Source organism: Lathamus discolor, chromosome 3 (assembly GCF_037157495.1).
Source record: "Lathamus discolor isolate bLatDis1 chromosome 3, bLatDis1.hap1, whole genome shotgun sequence".
Taxonomy (NCBI): Eukaryota; Metazoa; Chordata; class Aves; order Psittaciformes; family Psittacidae; genus Lathamus; species Lathamus discolor.
The window spans coordinates 43,513,749-43,538,478 of NC_088886.1; the positions used below are offsets into that span (position 1 = coordinate 43,513,749).

General features: G+C 36.3%; 1 protein-coding gene across 1 annotated transcript in view; it reads left to right on the top strand.

Moving 5' to 3' along the window:
- Positions 1 to 24,730, top strand: part of SLC9A9 (solute carrier family 9 member A9) — a 207,940-nt gene that overhangs the window by 137,835 nt on the left and 45,375 nt on the right. Inside the window, exons 13-14 of the mRNA XM_065674907.1 lie at positions 6,999 to 7,047; positions 12,486 to 12,565. Of these exons, the coding sequence (XP_065530979.1) occupies positions 6,999 to 7,047; positions 12,486 to 12,565 (129 nt within the window). The remainder of the gene's footprint in view (positions 1 to 6,998; positions 7,048 to 12,485; positions 12,566 to 24,730) is intronic.

A 24,730-nucleotide genomic window follows, 5' to 3' on the forward strand; every position in this document is an offset into this window, starting at 1 on the left:
ATATCTCAAGAAAGGATTAACAGAATAGAGAATCAGATACAAGATAGCTAAATATCCTATTCATCATTCTAGTTACTGTTCACATAAGCACATGATGTAAATGTAAATGCAAGTCATCATCTATTTTTAAATTTTAGCGTTTTACTTCACACAGCTGCACAGCTGTAGAAGTGATTGGTAAAATTTTATGCAGTGACATTATCTACAATATCACAATCTTTTTGATACTTCAGATCACATCTAGAGACTGTAACTTGTGCATCTATTATACAGCACTATATTTCCTTCATCAACCTTATCTCTATTTGCATTTACACATTATCTTCATCCATTGCAACCTTTCTTTACTTGCCATTTATACAGTTATTGCATTAATTGGTAACTCTGCAGCCAGACCATGTGCCCACCAAAAGCAGTCCATAGACCTTGAGCATAGAACTAATGTTTTGCAGTAGCATCTCTCAAAACGTAATTTTCCAAGTTTCATGAAACAGCAAGTTCAAAAGTCAAACTAAGGCACAATTATCTCTTACTTGCATGGTTTAAAAATCATACTCTTTGCTCCATTTCTATGTTGTGTATATAATAGAAAGCTTTAGCCAAGTGACAAGCAGCTGTCATAACCGTTTAGAAAACATCATTTACCTAATAAATTATTTTAATCCTTCTCAGCATGAGATTAAACTGATATGTTCTTTCTCCTATGAGACACAAGTGATTATTCTTTCCTTAAAGTGTTTTCATTTATTAACAAAATCATCTTGAGATGAACTTTGAAGGTCTATATTCATGCCATAATTCCCCATGGGGTTTGTGTCAATCAAAAAAAAGTACTATAAAAAAAGCAGATGTTTCTGAGAGTATTAGTCCATAGCAATAGCAATATGTAGCAGCAATATAGCAATCTAGAAGCAAAAGAAGATTTTCGGTGTCAGCTTGTTACGAATACATGTCATACTTACTGCCACATGGACAAGAATAATGGCCTGAGCAGTCATTATTTGTCCCTAAGATTTTTTAATTTCAATTGTAATGATTTATTAGAGATGGTGAAACAATCTTTTTTGGATTTTGCTCCTGTTTGTAGTCTTTACAGTTAACAGTTCCGTACGGAATGCAATATTCTGATGATGGATAACTACAAGTTTCAGATGTCTTCATGCAAAAATATTCAAGAGTCTTGTTGCAAATGTTGTTTAATGGCCATTTGACAATTGGGTTATAAATCACTTATTGGGTTATAAATCACTCAAAAAAACCTTTCCCAGTATGTGCAGGTTTTGAGATATAAGCTGAGGATTAAAGACTGTTTTAGTTACAATGAGACAGCCCATGGAAGGCTGGAGCAATTGTACTGAGAAGGTGAGTTCTTCCAGTAAAACCTTTGACAAGCAAAGAAGCTAATATTGTTCGTAATTATTTTACAGGAGCACTCCTAGGGCTCCAAACCAAAATTACAGCTCTACCAAGTCAAATTTTGTACAAACATAATAAAGGATATGCACTTACAAGCTACATACACAAAACAGATGAGCGATGGCATGGAGAAAATATTATTATCCCCATTTTATAGTATAAGGCCAGAAACAGAAAGAAAACACAGGTTTTTCTCCTCTTGAATTGCCTTTGGTTTTGCCACTGATCTAGAAAAGGAAGTAGAGAAGACATGGCTAATTCTAATCCTCATCTGACAGCTCTGTAATATCATATTATGTCACGAGCACATTCACATACACTTAGATAAGGGAAGACTGTTAGTCACATTAAGAGACATTTCTCTTGCAATTTCCCAAGCCTGAAGTTTTGTTCATTAAAACATTAGATGCATTAAATAATACATCTATAAACAACTGTTTCTGGGGGCTTCATTGGTGCTTGAAGTTGAAAGATATTTGGTGAAACAGGACAATACTGGGAGGACAATGGATTGTGCCACCATCTGTACCACTCAGGCCAGTATTTATGGCACTCCTGAGAGGCATGATATGGAATCACCTCCGTTTGAGGTGACTGATGAAACTAGGCTTCCCAGTTCTTCACAGGACACTCGATCTTTCATTAAATAAAGAAGGAATGGAATCAACTACATGCTCTCAAGACGTATTTTTCAATTAAAAGCAGTCCTGGCTGCCTCATCTGGAATATTGCTAACCAGTGCGAGTATATGGTAGGTGCAAACTAGACTAGGTGGGACTGCAAGCAAGATTCAACTTGCATGAACCAGGCTCTGTTCTGCAAATACAGAAAGCCTGTACAAGCCCAAAAGTAGAATTTCAGTAATTAGAATTCAGATTTCAGAGAAATGCATCTATTTACAGATTTCTTGGCAGTTAAAGTGAGGGAGGGCTGAGAATCACACTTTTAAGTATAGACACCAAAAGTTCTGCTTTTCATGCCTAGATCCTCATGAAGTCATCAGTATATTCATTTTCCTGTGGCTTCCACTGTAGAAAGCAGAGATTTTACCCTATAGTGTTGACTTTATGGTGATTTGAAGTGAGGGAATTAAAAGCTTGCAGTGCCTGAACAGTGATTTACTACTCACTGTTCCTGTGGATTGTTATTGTATTTTTTGCTGCTTGTTCACTTTGCAATCTGGGATTTATCTTTCCGTCCATTTTCATTTCAACCACATAAGAAAAGATGTTATCAACTGCTTTGTATGCAGTGACAAATTCCTCCTCTTATTACAAATTGCGTTCTGTCTGTTGCTAAAAAAAAAATTATACACTTGATAGTACACGGGGATTTAAATACCATCGACTGTAAAGGGTACTTCTGCAAACTAATGCACAGTTCCTAGCAATGCTTAGGCATAATTACTCAAAACTGCCTGAAGTCACAAGCTTTACTTCCAGATTTCAAATACAGAAATTTTAACAATCTCTAAATTCAGGTTTTTATCCAGCCATTATTTAAAAACAAAAAAAAACCACAACTCTTATTCCCTCCCCCTCGCCAAGAAAAAGACATCAAGAAAAAGCCAAAAACCCACATCATAATGGAATTCTCAAGAATTTGAATTCCTTCATATCTAGAATATTTGAATCTAAAGGTATTACTAAAGACTATAAGAGCACATAAATTCCACTGCGATATAGATCTAATTAAGAAATCATTGCACTTGTTCCATTTGTTTTTGTGGAAGTCATCCTAAATGTTTAATGTATAGAATAAAAGGATTCAAAAATAGAAAGGCAGAGATAAAAGCATACAATATTTAGAAGAATGCCAAGAAGAAATGAATTAGGAATAGAGAGCAACCAGGAAGTGGGGTAGAGGAATGGAAAAGGGAGACTGCAAGAAGTACAACAAGATAACAGAAGAAAAGAAACAAAGTTGAAAGCAAGAAAGGAGAACAAAAAATACTACAAAAACTTCTCACAGAAAAGGAAAACCAAAAAGGTTAAAAGGGGAAGAGATACTTATACAAGTATTAACAACAAAGTATTTCTTAGAGGTGTTTGTAGTAATCTATATGAATTTTAAGTTTGGAATTCTAGTGCAATACCATTACATCTATGGCAGGTCTTTTGAGGAAGGACATAAACTTCAAGTGCATGTCTGTGCTTAATTTCAGTTGTCTTGACTGTCTCATGTAATTTGTTATACTTTGTTTTTCAACATTTGCAGTTTGAAAACAGCATTCTAGTTCATGGCAAGTGTATCAGAGTTAATTATAGCAGACCATGATTTTCAACGGTCAGTGTTAAGCTCCCAAGCCTATATTTGGATATGAAATAATTAGCCTCAAATTCAGAACTGACTGAACTCAGTATGCTTAGTGCATACTTAATAAAGTTGTTAATGGTCGTTACTACAAAAATGTATTGCTGTTTTAATGCATTTAAAAACTCTCCTATAGAACACAAAGAATGATTGGTCCTTTTCCCAAGGGGCTTTAAATCAATGCCTAATATTTTGTGAGCCACATCTGCCCCTCTACTCTGCTCTGGTAAGACCCCACCTGATGTACTGTGTCCAGCTATGGAGTCATCAATACAGAAAAATATGGACCTGTTGGAAATGGTCCAGAGAAGGGCCACAAAAATGAGCAGGGGGCTAGAACACCTCTCCTGTGAGGAAAGGCTGAAAGAGTTAGCATTGTTCAGCCTGGAGAAGAGAAGACACTGGGGAGAACTTATTTCAGCCTTTCAGTACTTTAAAGGGTCCTATAAGAGAGATGGGGAGAATTTTTATCAGGGCCTGTTGCAATAGGAGAGGGGTGATGGTTTTAAACTAGAGAGGGGAGATTCAAGGCTAGAAGCATGGAAGAACTGTTTTACAATGAGGGTGGTAAAATCCTGGCACAGGTTGCCCAGAGAGGTGGTAGATGTGCCATCCCTGGAGACATTCAAGGTCAGGCTGGATGTGGTTCTGTGCAACCTGATCTAGTTGAAGATGTCCCTGCTCATTGCAGGGGGGTTGGACTAGATGACCTTTGAAGGTCCCTTCCAAACCAAACTATTCTATGATTTGCAATAGCAAGATACTGTTCCATGAGAAAAACAGCAAGGGCATCTGCACCTGTTTCTTAAACAAGAGCAGAGACCAGACCAAAGGAAAGCATCATCTGTGGATCCGTGGCATTCGTGTGTCTTTCATGTGTCATGCTTTCTTTTCTTATGTGAATAATCTAGGACAGAAGTGTGATTCCACTGAATTTAAGTCTGATTTATTGCTGGGGTGAGGGGTAGGGATTGCCTGGCTTTAAATGTAATACCCTGGTTAAGATTTCATGTGACTATCTTTGTATGTGGCATATTATAATATATTGTCTGCAGAATAAACAAGGTAGAACAACTAGCTGTCTCTGCAGCTATAAGGATTAGAAGTTATACATGCAAAGAAACTCTAGCATACCACAAATTCTGTGAAACTCTATAAATCCAGATTTTTTTCCTGTGCCAGTGGTTTCCTGTTGTGAATGTGATTACTTAGTAGTTACATCATAGTTACTGAAAAAGTATCAATCAGAAACTCTGGTTCCTACTAGCTCCATTGCCTACCATTTTTTACATTTACTGTTACAGTCCTTTTAGTCCCAGGTGAAATGTTTTCTGTTGTCTTAGCTCATTCTATAATAAACGCATCACAACTCCAACACACGCAATCAATCAGAAGTGGCAGTTTCTCAACTCCAGTAGGTCCAGAACTGCTTGAAGGCTGAATTACTTCTGTCCCAGGAGACTGATTCTTTGAGGTCAAGTTAAGCTCATTAAGGACAGGAGAGTGAGAGAGGAGAAGTTTGTGCTGTAGCCCTGCCTTTCAGCTGCCACCTGTCATGCGTAAATGCCTTGAATTTTTTACTTTTCAGAACTGTGCAGACCCTTGACTATTGTACTGCTGTTGTTTTTCTATACTGGTCAAGTAGTGTTCTTGGTGAACACATCTAGCAAATAAACATAGTCTATTAAACAGGGTATGTAATTGCATTTAGGAGACTGGGGTTCCCTGATTGTGACCTGTTTTATAAATTTGGGACTGTTACACCTACATTTGTGCCATTGCTTCAAGCTTCATAATTTGCTGTATTTACTCTGTACACTCTGCCATCTGCACACTGATAGTTTTACAACAATGTCTGTCTCACACTGCTTAGTTTTACAACACTGAGGGGAGAGAAGGGCCTAGACTGCTCTGTATATGACAACAACAAACCCACTGTCAGACAGATGGTTAAACCTCTGTGTAACGTTTTTTTTTTCCTGTGTAAATACTTCAATTTCATTAAAATGGAAATACCTAACTTGCTTTACTCCAAACTAATGAATAGGTTAGTGCCATCAGAAGCATTTTCAAGCAATTTAAAAAACAATAGGACAAAAAAGGACTATTTTTTGTAAAAAGATTTAAATATTTATGCCTGAAAAACTCAGGTTTGTGAAAGCTCAAGAGCTATGATAGAAACAAATGTCTTTTATCTTTCATGCAATATTTACATATAAAAAGCATCTACTTTGCATATAGTTCCTGTTATTGTCTCGGACTGAATAAGAGTGCATAATACGTACAGGAAATAAGGCTGAAGTATGTAACAGTTAATATTTAATATTATTTAAATATGTATTTTGATGTGTTATTACCAAAATCAAAAACATACTCAAGAAGGAAGACTGTCAGAAAAACAGTAAAGTGGTCTTAAATGAGTATCCAGAATCAGTGAAAGAGTACCTTTTATTCACATCAGTAAATTCTCCATTAGCTTGGTGGACCTGACACTATGTGGGAGGCTTTGGGGGCTATTGGTGGGCTAGCTAGCTAGCTGAGGGCTTTAGATTCCAGTGATAATAAGTTTCATTATTCATCACCCTCATTGCTCTGTTTTCGTTAGTGGTATGAACATCAGCACAAGTCTCTGTCATTCAAATCAACATTTCTCAGTTGCACTACTCAGTTCTGAGTATCAGCAGTATTCAAGATATGTCAGTTCTTCCACCACATCACTTTTAAGAGCCAATGTTATTTTTAACCTGTCCATATGAGTAAAATGCCACCCAGGTTCTCATCATCTTGCACATCACCCACTACAATTTCCTCTCCCCTCTGGGTTTGTTTTCCCATACATTTTTTGCCAAGTAAAGCCCTTTCCAAATGCTACAAGCTAGCTATAATGCAGTACAGTAAGAAATGCCAGAGTCCCGTCATCCTGTCCTCATACCCGACTCCAGTTCCTCCTCAGCACCCCTCTTCTGCCAGTAATTAAGGATTTCATAGCACAGCTTAATGACTTAATTTTCTCACCACAGATGTGGACCAGAACCAGGGTAAAGATCGAATCTCAGGTATTATGACTGGCTGTTAAAGAGAGTCTCAATTTTCCCAAAAACTAAAGAACTTCCTTGATTAAAAAAACTGATCTTAATGTTTTGTCAGCTCTTCTTCAAGTTTCTCACTTAGCAGGAAATGAGTGTCACAAGAGAAACATTTCTACCTTCAAAGCTCTCTAATAGACATCATATCGTTACCACATGTCTTTGTTTTGGATTTTTTTTTAGAGTTGGCGTAGATCCAGATGAAGATCTGAAAGCAGAAGCTGCAAGTCAGGTACGTCATGATTGTAGACATGCATACTGTATTAAAAATCGGCTCAAATGTTGGTAGATCATTTTAGTCAAAAACAGTGTTATTGCTGAAAATGTTTAAAACAGGCAGGTTGAAAATAAGAAGGAGCTGAAAAGTATATTTATCTTATAAAGTACAGAGGATATATTTGGTTTTTGACTGTGGATGCGATCATGAAATTTTTTAACTAAAACTATTAGAGTTTTAAGAAAACTGTAAATAAATGTGAAGATGCCCTGAGAAGTCTAACAAACAAAATAAATATATGGATGTATCAAGGCAGTACTTTTATTATCACCTTCCGAATGCTGCATTTATAAAAATTAGCCAGAACAATATTTTATTCCCTACAATAAAATAGGAAAAGGTGCAATGCTCAGTTATAGGAGATCAGGTTTCTGGAAATATTTTTCACATGGAAACCTAAGTACATTGTAAACTTGAAAACTGTAAACTGAAGCAGGCTGTTTAACAAGGTGCAGCTGTTTGACTGTCACCTTCCCTTTTTTGTCATACATGTATGGCATTATTTCAAATGTAGCACTGCCTGCAACAACAGCAGAAATCTATAGTAAGTCAATACTCAGAGACATGACATGTGCTTCCACACAGTAAGAGGAAGAGCAGTACAATTAGGGAGAAGTAATGCTACAGCTGACAAGTTGCCAAAGCAAAAAAGTACCTAATACTGTGTTCCTGTTTCTAGGCAATACCATCCCATGCACTCTCAGACTGCATAACTAGAACTCAAATTTAAATTACTCAGTGATGCCTTAAATTGATTTTTTACATTTTTAAGACATGAATAAGTTACTCTATTCACTTGAAAATACATTAAAGATATAATTAGGTGGAATTTTAATAAATCTTACATAGTGAGCATTCTTAACATTTACACCTTTGCACCTATCTGAAGGCATTTAGGGTCTCATTTAGGTCGTTGATGGAAACTGGATGGAATTCAGGTGCCTAATGTCCTGCTGCTTCTTTGGGGAAATCAAAAATAACAAAAAAAAAACCCCAACAACATTATTCATATTTGACCATATTCTTAATTTTACAACTCAGCCACTATTAGAAGGGCTAATATAACTCCATTGCACCATGTTGAGATACTGATTTATTCTGAGTTTGAGGGAACTAATCACTAACATCACTCTCCTAAGCACCTTGGTGCAAATTCCTGCAATGCCTCTACCCAAATTCTGACCAAGGCCAGAATACAGAACCTTAATTTATTCTTGACTGGTTTTTAAAGATAACATCATGTCAGAAATTTTCTACTTTGCCACACTCAAGAACTATCAAATATCAGAGAACGGAATGCAGTATAAAATTGACTGAATGCATGCTTTGTGAAAACCTGATTTCTTCAGAAGTCAATAGGCATATATTTTTCTCTTTCTATTGTTAAAAATGGAAATAATCATGTTTATGAATAACAATAACACATTCAGTTTCCCAACTGTGCCCTGTGAATTAACACCTATCTCTGTTGACAAAACACGGCAATACAACACAAAAGGCGTAAATAAATGTAACAGCTTTCATGCCCTATCATGTTCAAGTCAGCATTCCTTACAGTAGCAAATTTTAACTTAGACAATAACGTTGCTGCTCTGATTATTCTTTTTCCTTCTTGTGGTACTCTCCTTTTTCTGACATTTTTATATTTGAAATCTCAACCTTTTACTAATTGAGACCTTTGCTGCATTCTCTGCAGCCCTCTTTAATACAGTACTTATCTGAGTTATTTATGTCAGTTATTCAATCTATGTCAGGTTATTTCTTTTAATATTCTCTTTCTTCTCATCTCCATCTCACAACTCTTCTTCCCTTTTCTTGTCTTTCTTCTTTCCCTTTATTTCTAATACAATATTTTTATTTAGTTTATCTAATTTTCATTTTCTATGTTAGTGTGTCTTCACAGTGAAAGGAGTTGGTTTTGTTGCATATATCCCTAGACAAGTAACCTATCAAGCGCCAGTTAAAGCTCTCACCCAGATGAACTTGAAAACATGTGCCACATGTACCACAAATAAGAACTGAATATCTTCTCACAAATAAGATGTTTAAAAGACAGCAAACTTAGTGGAAAACAAGCCTCTAGGCTTCTCTCTTCTCAGCCAGACTACTCAGACAGAACGATGAAGCCACAGGGTCTACCGTAAAGATTTGAACCTAACCTCCTCTCTGACCACTCTAAATACCAGTACACGGGGTATCTTGCTGTGAGAGCCTCTCAGTCTGTATCTATAACCAGACCTGGATTTTTCAGGGGCAGAAAAAAGCCTAAACACCTTCAACCTTGTGAGTACTATGTCAGAGATCATAGCAGCTACATGGCTGCATAACACTTTTCCTTTCCTATTTCAACTTGATCTCCCTTCTTTCCTTCCCTTCCACAAATTCAGTTTTTAATTCCCTGAAGGAATTTGATGCATTTAGTCAAGACTCCCATGTACATGGTTGTTTCTGGACTTCTGATTATGCTCTGTTCTGGGCTGGCTCAACTAGTAATGTTAGCAGGCCATTAGCAGCAAATTCCAGTTCAAGCTGTAAGACTTGAAATCCAAGGCTCCATCTCTAGCAAAGGTGTGAAGCCTTTTAATATATAATTAGCATCTGGTCTTCACCATACTGTGACCTCATCCATGAAAAGCATCTCTCAGGTTCTTTGTGTCACTTCTGCCTTGCCTTTTCTTAAAGGTGTTTATCATTAAATCATTACCACAATATAAGCATAAACATAAGAAATAATAGCCTCATATTCATACCCATTTATTTATTGATGCATCATCATAACTCATTTCTGAAAGAAATTAATTACATAATACATGCTACAGGTAATGTATATTATTTTATAGAAAATAATATATAAAAGCAGAAGTAGCTTGCTGCATATCATTCACAGTATAAACACCTAAATCTAACACTGACAAGCAGAATGCAGAATACATAATCACTAAGCAGAGTTACAAAGTTGCTCTATTAAAAGGCAAAATCTCTTATGGCACTCAGCTTTTTAACTCATTCCCCATTAGAAAAAATAAAACCAAACAGTTAATAACATTTTATTCAGATGGTTTCTGTATCTCAAATTTTACTATGTTAATCTCTGCCAAGACAGTGTAAGAATATATTTTGGGAAAATGTTGTAGATGCAGTATTGATCTCAGGAGAAAATTAAATAGCCTGCAAAACACGTGTCAATATTATCTCTCTCAAACTAACAGTTTATTTTAAAAATAAATTACCTGATACCTTTAAAAATAAACACCTGATATATTTATTAGTATACTATTTATACTTTCCCCAGCAGTTTCATCGGCCAGCTGGTTGGTGATTTCATTGCAAATGAATAATCTCCCTAAGCATAATTCCAAAGTAAGAGATGAGAAACATTGGCATTCTCACTTCATTAGAGAAAAAGTTGTTGTCCAGGAGAGGGGGTAGGCTGTCTCTCCTACTTCTACCTCTCTGAACTGCAGGGAAAAATGTTACTTTCTAAGATCATAGGATCCAAAGATCTGTAACAGTGCAAAAAGCACTCATACCAACATCTCCTGCCATCCCTTGTCTGTACCATTTAAGCAGGATCTGCACTACAAATAACTACCCACATTCTCAACAAACAGAAAAGCTGTAAACACAACACAGATTTCATATACAAAAGGAAGAAGGTGCAACACATGTGAGACCCACAGAGCTTACGTAAGACAGAGAATACAGGCCGACAGAGCAAGTGTGGAACAAAGAAACAATAAACAGTAGTGCAAGAAATACAAGCAGTTCCAGGTCAGGACCAGGAAATTCTTAGAGAATTATACTCTCATGTAGACTTTTTATCAACTGCTTTTATATAGGAACAATTTGTGTTCCAATATGAGGAATCTTTTACCTGCAAGAGGAAGCTAGATATACAATGAGTTTGGAAAGAGCAATTAACCGACAACACTATGGCTTCCAGAAATATTAGTAGTCAAACTAAGGACACATGGGCCATTTACAGCCTTCCTTTATGTTGCACTTATTGGCTGCTTGCTGCAGCCCACTCCACAATATGTCTATTTCTATACCTGTCTTCTTTCTCACCTATATCCCTGCCACCCTCATCCTTCACCTTCTTCCTTTCAGTATTCTTGTTGTTCTGACCTAACATAGACCTTCCCTGTCATTAAACTTCCTGCTTAAATGTTTCAACCCTTTTCCCCATCTGTATCTATCCTGCCAAAACGCACTATCAGATATGAAGGCCTTGGAAGAGTGTTCTGCTTGGTTAGGGGTTAGTATCACCTTCTTCCCACCTCCAGCCTCCCCAGTCGCTACAGGGAGTTGTGAAAATAATCAATTTAGTGACACAGAAATGAATCCCAAAGATAACTTTTGGCCTATTTGGTGCATTTGTAAGTTCACTGTGAGCCCTTTGATGTTAACAAAATCATAACAGCTACAATAAGGTTTCTGTCTCTATACAACCTTAGTCAAAATTCACTGAAATCAATGTAACAGTTCCTATACACAGGCTGGCTTGGAACCTTACTGTTTTGAGGATCAGACCATTGACATTATTATCATCAGCCAATTTACATGAATGCTAATATATAATAGGAAATGTTTAATATATTTCTAAAGCATAAAAAATAGGTAAGTTGCATAAAGAAAAATATTCCCATTAAAAAAAAAATCTAACTTGCAGCAAAACACAAGATGATAATGAAATATCCTTAGAGAACTGGCAAGCCCATTCCTCGTTCCATTCTGCCACTAATTCTTCTGCTAGTGCTAATGCCATGCCCAGAGAATAGCACAATTAGCTGTCTTTGTACAGCTGTTTCTAATGTATCATTCCAAATAATGATCCTGAGTAAAAGGACAGTCCATCTATCTACCTGTGTGACACACCCCAGAATTAGCTTTCAGAATGGAAAGCAGTGTTTTCAACCTTGTCGACTCAAGTAATGGTCCTCTTCCCTTGGAAAGAAGTACAGAAAGGAAAGTTGTGTCGTTAGAATATCATGATCCCTTTGGGAATGACATTTTGTTAGACATATACAAATAACGTCTGATCTTGTAGGAGTAAATTGAAGTAATCCTACAATGGCAATTAAATCAAAATATCATTTTATTGATCTCAGAATATATTGCTTCTCAGCTGCTAATAAAATTGATATCATCAATAAAGGTAAATGCTGCACTCTTACAATGAGTATATAGCAATGCTATATGAGCCAATTTGCTCTTGAAGTGATTCAGAGATGACATTTGTGTGCCAAAGAAGCTTTCTGAATTTAGGGGCTGGGGGGGAGGAAAGTGCAGTTCAATTGTAGTTTGATTTGACATGGGTTTTTTTAATATTGGAAGTCCATGTTTTATGTATACTATAAAAATACTTTTCACTTCATTCATTTATTTTGCAGAGTGCATCTAACCCGGATAAAAATACAACCAAAGCTGAGAGTGCATGGCTGTTCAGAATATGGTATAGCTTTGACCATAAGTATCCTTTCTTCTTATAAACCACTGGTGATAGATGTGTTATAACTGGCACTGTCAAAATGCTCAGGAATCTACTGCTGAAAACAAAAATGTAGTTTATTTTAACGTGTTTAGTAAAGAGATTTTGAAAGTTCAGGGAAACAGAAGGTCTAGAGAAGCTGGGCAGTGCAGTGGCAGTACATTATCGATTGAGGGTATGGGGAGAGAGAACAAGCTCTGCCCTACATTAGTATATAGACAATAGGTTTATCTAAATAAATCTTTATAAATTCCAGGATACAACAAAGTTCATTATTAATCAGCATGTAAATTCTGTATTTGGGAAATCAGAAGGTTGGACGCTGAAGCAGCCCAGTGGCTGCAGCCTGACCGCATATTCAGAAAGCAGTAGCTACCAAAGAGAAAGTAAAAATAAGACAACACTGATCTACCCACACCTCTTACAGAGAAAGATGCACCCCATTCTGAACATGTAGTTCCCAGGAGACAAATGCTCCAAGGAAGTCCTATTCCCTGGATTCCTGAACCTTCCTCCTTCTATTCACATTCCTACTGAGGCATGTGTGTAGATATCTTGAATATAGGTCGCTGATTCTAGAAAGTTTGGTTTTCCTCATCTTTTGCATTTCAAGAAAATTCTTGATTTTTTTTTATATTATTATATTATTTTAAATACTATTAAAAGAATATCCTCACAAGACCAAGGTAGAACATACACTCTTGGACACCCATACTGCACTAGTGCCAATGGAAAGATGGCAAAAGCTACCATTTGAATTTATTGCCATTTTAAACTGGCTCTGCAAAGGCTTTGCATAGCTATCAGTGAGATCCCACAATAAAAGCATGCCCTAAGCCTTTCACAGAGAAGTATGATGAATGTAAAAGAAGCCTATCTGCTAATTTCCATGCACACTGCTTCAGGAACTGAACAGGCAAAGCTCTACCAGTAGTCTCCATTATTCAATAGCAGATCTATTGGTCCATTACCCTTCACTACTGAGTAGAGATTAATGTTCAGGCTACAGGTGTTTTTCTGATATCAACTGCAGCAAACTAGGATGAAGTATTTCATCTGATAAAATATAACTCTTTGGGAATACAGCTTCCTTAGAGAGCTCAAGTGAAGTTATCCTTGAAAGAAAATTTTGATGGAAAAAAAATCTTTTTTGTTAAAAATGAATGTATTGCCCTAGTTAATCTACCAGAGCAATCTTAAAGGCCAAAAAGCCCTTAGCATTAAAATGTTTCACTAGAACAATTCTTCAAAAAGACATAATAGGTGAATGCTGTATAAAGGGGCGAAATGTGTTTAAATGTTAATGCTGAGTACCAGCATAATTGGCTTTAACTAACACCCAGTTCCACTTCTTTTGCAGAAGGAACAGCCTGTGGTTGTGATTATCTCAAACTATAAGTCAGAAAGTCAATGAACAGATGTATGAGGAGGGTGAAGGGGGAGTAGAAATTTGCTCTGAACTTAAAAAAAAAAAAAAGTGAAGGTAAAAACAGGACAGAGGCACGAGTTTAAAAAAAAAATCCATTACAAAGACACAGGTAGAGCTAGAAAACAAGGGACAGATGCAGGAGGGAAAGAGAAATCAATATGAAAATGTCAAACAACGTGCAAAATGAAAGGACTGTAGAAGGCACCAGAAGCACCACTTCTCAGAGGTTATCCATGGTAGGTATGTTTAATATGGATGTCTCATGCTCTATTCTAGAAAGTCTGCCCTTCCATGTATTTTGCATTTCAAACAAATATCTTAAGTGATTTTTTTAAAGTTCTTAGAACAGATTTATTCATGTGTCAATCCCTCTTCCAGTCAAGTCATAATCTTTCATTAGAATTTCAGAGATTATAACCCTGCCATTATCCTAAAATATATTTTTATTACAAATAATATTTCTCCGTTTTACTAATCCTGAAAATATATGCCCATATACTTGCACAGAATAATGGTTCAACCCACTAATGCTGTGACTCACAGCTCTGAACATTCATTTGGAATGACTTCTTCTGAAAGACATTCTTTTCAGGGAGATAGAAATTATCCACGCAAACTTTCATTTTCCTTTCCCTGCCTAATGTTACAAAGCTCTGATGCAAAATCTAAAAGAAGCAATTACAATATAGCACAGTATTTGTGCCCAGTACAAGACTGCATAGACAATTATTGAGAGAGTTTTCAAAGAAAAGATACAACAAAATAATAATCTGGTTATATACTTCAAAAGCATACAAAACTGTGACGTTTCTATAGTTTGACATTTGCACTTAAACCTTAACACAAATCTACCCACTCTTCTGGCAGTAATATTCTCATTCCTATTTATTTCACAAGGGAAAAGCACGAGGGAGGAAATATCACTGAGGAAATTAAAAAAAAAAAAAAAGGTGTGCTGTTCTTTGCTGCCCTTATGAATGATTTTTCACTTTGTTCAGTGGCCTTAGGCAATGGCAACATGCCTTGCTGGGACAGAACTATACAACCACCCCAAAATTCTATTTGAGAATAGGATTTTTTTTTATTCTGACAGAAACAGTAGGAGCCTGATCCAGAGGCAGCTGGCTTCAATAGGGGCTGTTTTCCTTAAGGAAGTATCTTTGAATCAAATATGGACACTTGAGAAAAGCAAACAATTCTCTAAAATCTAGGCTAAGAAATGTTAATATTGGAATAATAAAAATGAAGAACAGATCCTTTAAATGCTCAGAGGTATCCTCGATTAATTTAAAGAAGAAAAATACAAAATAAAATACTTGGTATGTGATAGTGGGGAAATTCCACAACATCTACTTCAGTTTCTTAAGTTTTACTTCTTACAATGCATTACCATTTGAGGCTGTAGCTGTAGTGGAAAAGTGAGGGCATAAACAAAGGTATTTTAAGAATTTATTGGAGGGTGGAGTAGAACACCCAAGATCTATATTCCAGCACTATATACAACTTTATACTGTTATTTGTGTCTTTTCAAGGCAGAAATAGCCATATTCAGCAAACAAATGAATAAGTAGGTGGAAATCTTGTCGTACAAGGGCAAAAGCCCTTGTATATATATATATATGTATATATATATGTATATATAGGGCCATGAGGATGATCAAGGGGCTAGAACACCTTCTGTATGAAGACAGGCTGTGAAAGTTGCGGTTGTTCTGCCTGGAGAAGAAAAGGCTATGTGGAGACCTCATAGCAGCCTTCCAGTATCTGAAGGGGGCCTATAAGGATGCTGAGGAGGGACTCTTCATTAGGGACTGTAGTGATAGAACAAGGGGCAACGGTTTCAAACTTAAAGAGGGGAAGTTTAGATTGGATCTAAGGAAGAAGTTCTTCACTGTGAGGGTGGTGAGGCACTGGAATGGATTGCCCAAAGAAGTTGTGAATACTTCATCCCTAGCAGTGTTCAAGGCCAGGTTGGCCAAAGCCTTGAGTGAAATGGTTTAGTGCGAGGTGCCTCTCCCCAAGGAGGGGGGATTGGAACTAGATGATCTTGAAGTCCTTTCCAACCATAACTATTCTATGATTCTATATAAGGGCAGAGCTCAATTAAATGGTGAGCAAAGTTGTCCCATTCCACAGCAACCCACAACAGAACTGTAACTTTGTTCCCAGAACTTTGCTTCTACCTTGCTAGTAGAAATCTGCTCTTAACTCTTCTCAGTCCAAACCTCTTTACTCTCTTCGTCCAGCAAATATCACTGGGCTTTGCCTGCCTCATCCTAAGACATTGTGTACCTAACTAGAGGTAGAACTCTTTCTCTGCGTAGGCCTGTATTTCCAGTTACAATCTACCACTAAAAATGTACGTAAAATATAATAGAAGGGTCTTGCAATCTTCACCATTTTTTCAAGCTACTTCAGACTGAACTGTAATTATTTCTGGTTGAACATGATTTTACACAAGACTTTTTGTTTACTAAGGCTTCCTTTTCTCTCTGTATTCATATAATTCTCACTTCCTCATGTAAGGGCTGCTCTGCTCTCACTGGCTGTTCTGTAGCATCAGTGAGGAAGATGACTACAATGTTCTCTCAGCTTCTCATGTGGTATATCAAGAGGACAGGAAGGATTTTGGATTGCTGCCCTAAAATACAGAAGTGCAAAATAACTGAAGATGAAAAAAGAGAGTATAATGTTACAAGATGTTTTCATCTATAAGTGCTCACCATGGTCTATAAAAGAGAAGCCTACACTATGTTGCAGGATTATATTGCAGGATATGTACTTTAATAGTACACGCAGAAACATGCATTGAGAAAAAAGGTAGTTGCCGCATAACAGGAAAACATATGCAAGATTACAATAGAAGAAAGCAAGAAGGGAAGGAAGAGGGACAAAGACTTCAAACGCATGGTAAGTTTCTTTAAATATTTAGTAACTGTTAAATTGCAAGATAGGGGTATTGGGCCCATCCGCAGACAAGGCTAATCAATTTTTTTTTTTGGCAGTGGAGCGAGGATGACATTTCATGTGATATGGTTCTCCAAGACTAAAAAACACATGAGAGGTGAGAGAGCAAGAGAGATGTGATGATTTTTTTTAGCTGGATAGTATAGATATTTTAAGTATTGCAGTGACACACGTACTGCATCCTCAGTACTGCTCCAAGCTACCAAACAGCAATGTAGCTAACTTGCACAGAGCTTAGCTTTTTGAGCAGCTCGCATACACAATACCATGTGTAGAGTAGAAGTAAAGCTTTCTCCTTCTTTAGAAATTTCTTTCCAATCTGAGGAACTAACATTCAGTTACACTGAAAAGAAACAGGAGTTTGCGACAGAATGAGCCAATCCTCCATAAAGCAACCTGTAGAAGTGTTTCTACTTGAACTGCAGTTATCCATCATCCAGATGCATTCCTTTCAGTTTAAAAGAATGGTTGTTTATGTCCTTTGCACTTACCCAAAATCAATCAGCCAAAAGGAATTGCATTATTTGTAGACTTCAAGAGTTTATCCTCCTTAACTTATCAGGGCACCTATCATTTTATTTCTCCTGTGCTTTCTATGTGGATAAAACTGACATAATGGCTGCCTATGAAGTAAGATAAGTACTATTCTGTGCCTGTGTGAAAATGGGAAAGCTACTAAAAGCAAAAGTGAGTTCCAGGGTGAACTGACAATCAAAGAAAAGTTCAGCATTTTATGGTCTGCAGCTGAATTTTCCTTATGGGATGACCTGCCACTCATATCAGAGATAGATATATTTGGAAAGAAAAGACAAGAGACTGTAAAAGCATGCACGTGCACACCATTTGCTTTTATCTGATGGAGAATTAAATGTTTCTTAATTACAAATATTCCAATTTGGTATTCTTTGTCACTTTACTGACAAAAGCAAAATAGCACAGAGTGTCCTAGTTTTGGACCAGAACCTCATTTTGCTAGACAATTTTTAAACAAAACAAAAAAAAAATCTTATTTCAGAGACACTCCAGTCTAATTATGAATTGAGGAAGCACCAGATAATATGATGTAATCAAATTCAGGTACCACACAGTACAACAAGGGTATAGATTAGCATACAAGAGTAATAAAGAACTGGCTAGCAAGAGACTTAGACATCATAGCATTAATTTGCCTATAGAGCACAAGAATCAGTTTTACAGGTGTTACAAACAGATCACAGTAAAAAACTGAGAGGAAAGTATAATTCTTAGTAAAAGAATTACAGTGGCTATAACATGAACATGACACAAGAGCAGCTGTCTATATCCTAAGGCTTTCTCAAACACTGCAAACTTGAGCAGTATTGTGTCCCCAGGAGGTATTTTATCATTAGCAACAATTACTTGAACTTGGTTCAAAATTCATTCCACTAACAGGTTTCCAAGTACATGATCTAGAAAAACTCATTGTTCTTTTTAAAGCACAGATAATCAGTATATCTGATTTGGTGCTACTTCCCGACCCTTTCCAAGGACGCAAGACTGTTGAAACTCTGCAAATTAACCTAATAAATAAACATGGCTAATGATTAACCAGAAAAATAAGTGACCTCAGTTTGTCCTCCATTTACAGAAACCTGGATAAAACATTCTGAAACAAATCCACGCTGAATATGCAAGTTAAAAAAAAAAAAATAAATAAAATCATTCTCATTTCTTGATAATTTAATTACAAAATACGAGTCTTTGAATCCACCCTTTCCCCACCATGATCTTGAAGGAAAAAGATGAAGGAATTTTGATTCCACAAAACATAATCAAAAGGAGATAAAGTTTGAAGTTTTTACTATTTAGATTTTTCATCCTGACACTACTATTCAGTACACAGCAGAAAAAGGCTATTTACATGTTTAAAATAAAATTTAGGGAAAAAAAAGGGGGGTGGGGTGGTGAATGAAGCTAGGGAGAAAGGTAACTGACAAGGGAAGAAAACAGAAATATTAGATCCTTTTTCATAGTCTAATTCTATCTGATAGTTATATAAAATACAAAAACGATGTAATTCTGGAAAAGGACTTTTTTTTTTGCAAAGGGTTTCACTTGGAAGCAGAGCCATTATATCAAATTTCTTCATTTCTTTAAAGCCTTTAGAGTAGCACACAGTCCCTTTAAAGGAAGGAGTAAAGAGACACAAGTGGGGAAACTTTACGGGATTTTTAAAAAAAAAAAAAAAATCAATGCTCAAAATAGTGGTTAAACAGTACAGGCATGGGACAAGTGGAGGAGAGCTTGTCATTATTGTTGCAATCTGAGAAAAGGGAAGTGCTTTAATGTGAAAAGAGATTCATCATAAAGTCCACAAAACCACAAATGTTTTCTAAGCTGTTACTGAATCCTTGTTGTCAACCATCAGAGACATGCTGGGCCAGGTTCTATTTTCTGCTGTTTGCATTGAATGATCATTGATTTTTTAAGACTTTTTCATGGCATCTGAGGCATTATCTGGCTTATAGCTTATTCTACACAACTCAGTGTAGAATTACCAGCTTTTCTATTTAACATCCTAACTCGTTTGTCATAGCATACCTTCCATTTGTGCTGTTCAAGAGGTTCTCTCAATTTCTGATAACAACTGAATATAAAGACTGTTTCACAGACCACAATGGCCCCAGTATAAATGCATTGGGCTTTATGTGACTGTTACCTTTTTTTCATGTAAAAATATTAAGCATAATTTTATGCTTAATTAAAATGCTCAGGTCAGTCCCCTGACCTGAGTAACCTTTGCACTATACCCAAGAGCTGAAATACGTGAGCCACTTCTCTCAGATTTACCAAGAGCCATTTCTGAAGCTGTTCAACAGACCAATGGATGCTTACAAGTCCCACCAAGGGAACACAGCACCCCATAAAGCCAAGGCCTCAGTCAGGCAATCCAGCTTACAGAACTGGTTTGTTGGGTTTTTTTTTTCCTTAATGTTATTTTTCGGCTGTATGAAGCCACTATAGCATGTTAAAGCTAGACTGCTATAAGATGTACTAAAGATATTAAGGGTGTACACTTTAGGATAAGAGAAATTCAGCACATACTCTACCGAGGCAAAACTAAGTACAGAGGATTCCTCTTACAGACGTATTTCAGAGGTGCTAAATTAATATCTACTGGCCAACAAAAAAATGTCCTGGCACGGACAAAAGTCACAACTAGAAAAATTGCTGCATCTAAAATAAAAACCCTTCCAGTTCTGCAGCTTACTTCTAGCTATGTAGCTGCCTTAGAGTACCTGTCAAATCAAAATACAGAACTTCAATCAGCTGATCTAAAGCCTAGTGAAGTAGTAAATGGACTCAGTTTATTGACCTCAAGAAATTATAGATGAAGGCATTGTAGTATCTGATTTTACTGGTGCATATTAATTACTATTCTGCATGAAAATATTTTATTTTACTTTATTTTTTCCTCTCCTTCTCACTTTATTATTACAGCATACTGTAGTCTGATTGTACAAAGCAACAGAAGCCTAGGTTTGTACTAGTCCATTCAACCATGAAATTATAGTTTGTTGGCTGACAATACTTAACAGCACCCAGGAGACCTAAGTGTGATATAAGAGTACCGGAAACTTATAACACAGATTTAATCAAGCATAACTTAAACTTTCTTTCAAGTAGCTTATTATTTCACTTGCAGCCCTGTATGTGTAAAAAACTACTTTGCATTGCATCTGAAGTGGTTTAAAATATTTTTCTGCATTGTGTATCTTTCACTGTAGCCTTTTCAGTCACTTAGCATATATTGGAATTCTTGGATGTGCGTGCAGCACAGACTGTATATGTAGTACCATCTATAAATGGCACTTCTTTTACAGCAGCAATTGTCGCAGCAAGATATTGTTAATTATAACATCACCTCAACAAGAAATTGATAATACTTCCTAATAAGGGTCTGTTATTAATGTTAAATTACGGTGGTATTCCTGTAAAAGCTGTGAGACTAAAGGAATGCTGTATGATTAAGGTTACCACCAGGACTGCCAAAGGGCATGTTAATGATTTTTCCATTAGAAAGTATTCTTGAATTGAACTCTTATGGAAAGCTAGTGTCTAGATGCAAAACCCTTAAAGTCACTGACATGCTCCGTGCTTTCAGCGGACATGCATGAGGCTCTCAATATAGGTCTTATGTAGAAGCTTAGCCTGTATAGTGGCATTCTTTCAATTTTGGGATGGTTGCTCTGGAAAGAGCACTGTTGGTGTCCTTAGTTTGCGCTGGCAATGACAGCTTTGAGTTAAAACTACTCTAATGCACCCTAACACTCTAATGCACCTCACCAGTAAGGCTGAGGCAAACATGCGAATGTGTGAAGGGAAAAAAAATTATTTGCCTCTAATTTTAAGAACACTCTAGCAATCAGTGATTCAAAATAACGCAATGCTTCGTAGCACAGAAACTCAAGAGTCATTTTCTATTTTCTGATATTGAAGTAGGTGCCTGATTCACTAGAACACATGCATCATCACATATTCAAATATATTGTGGATCAACCAAACTTAGTACCAGTTCTTAATTCAGCACTTCTTCTCAAGGGGATGCTAAGGAAAGGTGGAGACGATAAATCACAAGAATAAAAATACTGGTTTACGGCTGACAAGTTAGTATGAGGTATTGCAGCAGATCATCACATCTTACGAGCTCACATGAACTATCGTCAGAGGATGCAAAAGTCCAAAACAGGAGAAAGAAAGGCTACCTTTCATCTCACACTATAGTACAAGCTTGAAGTACAGTGGAAGTCAAATTATATTGCCCATAGGAACACATTTGCTTAATTTAGATGCCTAAAAAAAAAAAAAAAAAAAAAAAAAAATCAGCTGTGGTCTTTTTTTTTTTTAATAGACCTAGAACTGAGGAACCTCTTGACTTCTGTAGCTTTGAGTCATCCTAGCATAGCTTTCCTCTGTAAAGCCAGCACCACATCTTCCAGCTGAACATCTGTGGGCTTCTCAGTGAAGGCTGACAGAACTTACCATCCTGACCTTCTTTGTACACAGTATGACATAGTTATTCATAGTAAATACAGCATTCAGATTAATATCATCCTCTCCTGCTGGCCCAGAAGCTAAAGAAATCTTGGTGACATTATTTTTAGAACTTTAGTATGCATCAAGCTGTCATAAACAGAGTCCAGTTTGATGTACAGATAAAGGGAATGAGCTGCAGATCCAATTACAGGAGCAGCTCAACTGCTTTGATAGCAGCATAAAAACTATTACTTTCCATTTTTAGCAACAGAAGGGTATATGAAGATGTTATGACTTGGAGGGTTTGGTCTGCAGCAGAATGGGACCTCGCAATTATTATGAACTCTGTTATTTCTACTTTTAGAAAAATAAGCCATTCTTAAAGGTGAACAGTAGAGGAATAGGTGGCAGTACAGAACATTTTCAGATGCTTCGTTTGTGACTTGGTCATAATTGGTCATATAGGTGTGCAGATGGACAGAAATAAAGATAGATTTTAAAATAACAACTTTGTCAAAGTATATATTAGTTTACCTAAAAGATATGAAAATAATACCAAAATTTAGTGGGTTTAATGTGCTGGAGCTGCATTTTCAAAAAGCAAGAAATACCATCACAGAAGGTTCGAAAATGCATACCTAATTACATGAAGAAATGGAATAAGTGTTTTGGACTGGTCATTACAGTCTTTAAAAAAAAAAAAAAAAACACAAACTTTTACTATTATACCTGATTAAAAGAGTTTCAATCTGTTAATATTTATTTAAAATTTATTGCAAAGGATGTATTATTTACACAGACAGTTTTACAGTGGGTTTTTCCTTCTTTTGTCTTCCTTGCGGTTACGTATTGAGAACACAGCTGTGCTATGAATGGTAAAATCTCACTCCAATTCTGTAAAGTTCCTAGCCAGTGCTGGTGGACTTTGAGTGTTTTGCTGTCTGTTCATTAGAAATTTATAGGGAGTGTTTTTTCTCCAATCTGCTAAAAGCAACCTGGTGATTTTCTGAACTGATTCTTTAACCACATTATGATACTTTAAATATTTAATTTTGTATGCAGAAGTAGGGAAAACCAGTTGAAAAAATGAACCATTGACCTACACTTTTTGAAACACATAATTTGTTAAAATAATCAATTCACATTGACCATAATCTTGACATTTTAAACAGTAAGGTTTTGTTTCTTACAGCATCATTAGCCAAAATTCTGCTTGGTACTACCTAGTTTAAAGAACAGAAAGCTCCAGCTTTGCAACTTTTGTAAGTAGTTCAAGAAGTTCCTAGCTTGTTTCACTTTGCATTTAGTACACTGCTAAGGAGCTGTGATCTAAACTGAGAGATGACTGTGATTGTTAAACCAGTGTATCATTGACTTCAGCATAATCCGTTAGTCTTAGTTTACACCAGCACAAGAGAAGCTGTCAATGCTTACAGCTTTCAAGCTTTTCGCTAAGCAGGTCTTTGGCTTCAGGATCTTAAGAGTCTCAGTAATACCAGGTAAAACAAAGCATCCCTATACTTGTCCACTATTTCCCAAAACCAGTGGGAAAGAAATTCCCTCCATTCATCACAGATTTAAATTGGATTCCTGGAGAAGAAAATGTGAGGAAAGTGGATTTTTCCTCAGCTATTGTGCTATCCTACATAGCGCTTCGGTCATGAGGCTGCTTATGCTTTCTCATTTTCCAGTAATCAGTCCTCGGGTGGAAAAGGGAGAGCATAGTCTTAAGAGTACAGAAACCAGATCTGGACTCTATTTATAGAACATCTAAAACCAGTTTGGGGAATTCTGAAGAGTAATGATAACCCCCCAAATATTTTCAATGATAAAGATGAGAAGTGATAGACCCTTCTTTACTGGTGAAGTACAGAAATTGACTTTGCTCATAAAAAGCCCTGTATAATTTATTCAAAGTTTGAGTCCTCATCAAAGATACAAAATAGTGCATGTCAGAAATAGTTAATGCTTTGAAATTCTTTGTGGATTATTCACTGAAATTTGCATTGCTACACAGCACAAACTATTTTTGGATTCTGCATAAATAGAATATCTAACATAGAATTACATTATAATGAAATATGCAATAATGCAATTCCCATAAAGTGCTTTTCATGTACTGCCAGCATCCAAAATTTTCAAATGCATAAGATATGATTATGCTTGCTGCACAAATAACTGCATATCAGGTTCATACACATTTAATTAAAACTTGGATATAAAAAATATGTATATATTGTCTGCTTAGGCATCCTTAAACTGCTATTGATATTTTGTATCATGGTGAATATCAGCGGGAACTGAAGTGAATAAAGATGTAATTGGTCTTTAGGGCTTGGTCCTTCTAGCTAAGCTAGAAACTTATATTTTCTGTTATGCAGAAAATGCTATTTGTTAATGATCCATGAAAATGCAGATAAAGCAGCTCTGGAGCTGATTGTTCCACAGGTTGCTACACGAATTTAAAAAGACAATGTAAAGACATACTTTTTATGTTTAATTATCTGTGATACTCAATTGACTAATACCTTAAATCTTAAGAATAAGGAAAGAATAAGAATAACAAAATATATATGCACGCATAGAAATATTGAACATATTTTTTAACTGTTGTTTCCCCAGCTTTCATTCTCACTTACATAACAGTACAGCAAGATTCAGTAGAGAAAACATGGCCTCACACAGGCTGGTCTGTATCTTGCCTGCTAGGATACTTTTTTAGGAAACAGAAATAGTTGATTCAAACCCTCTTG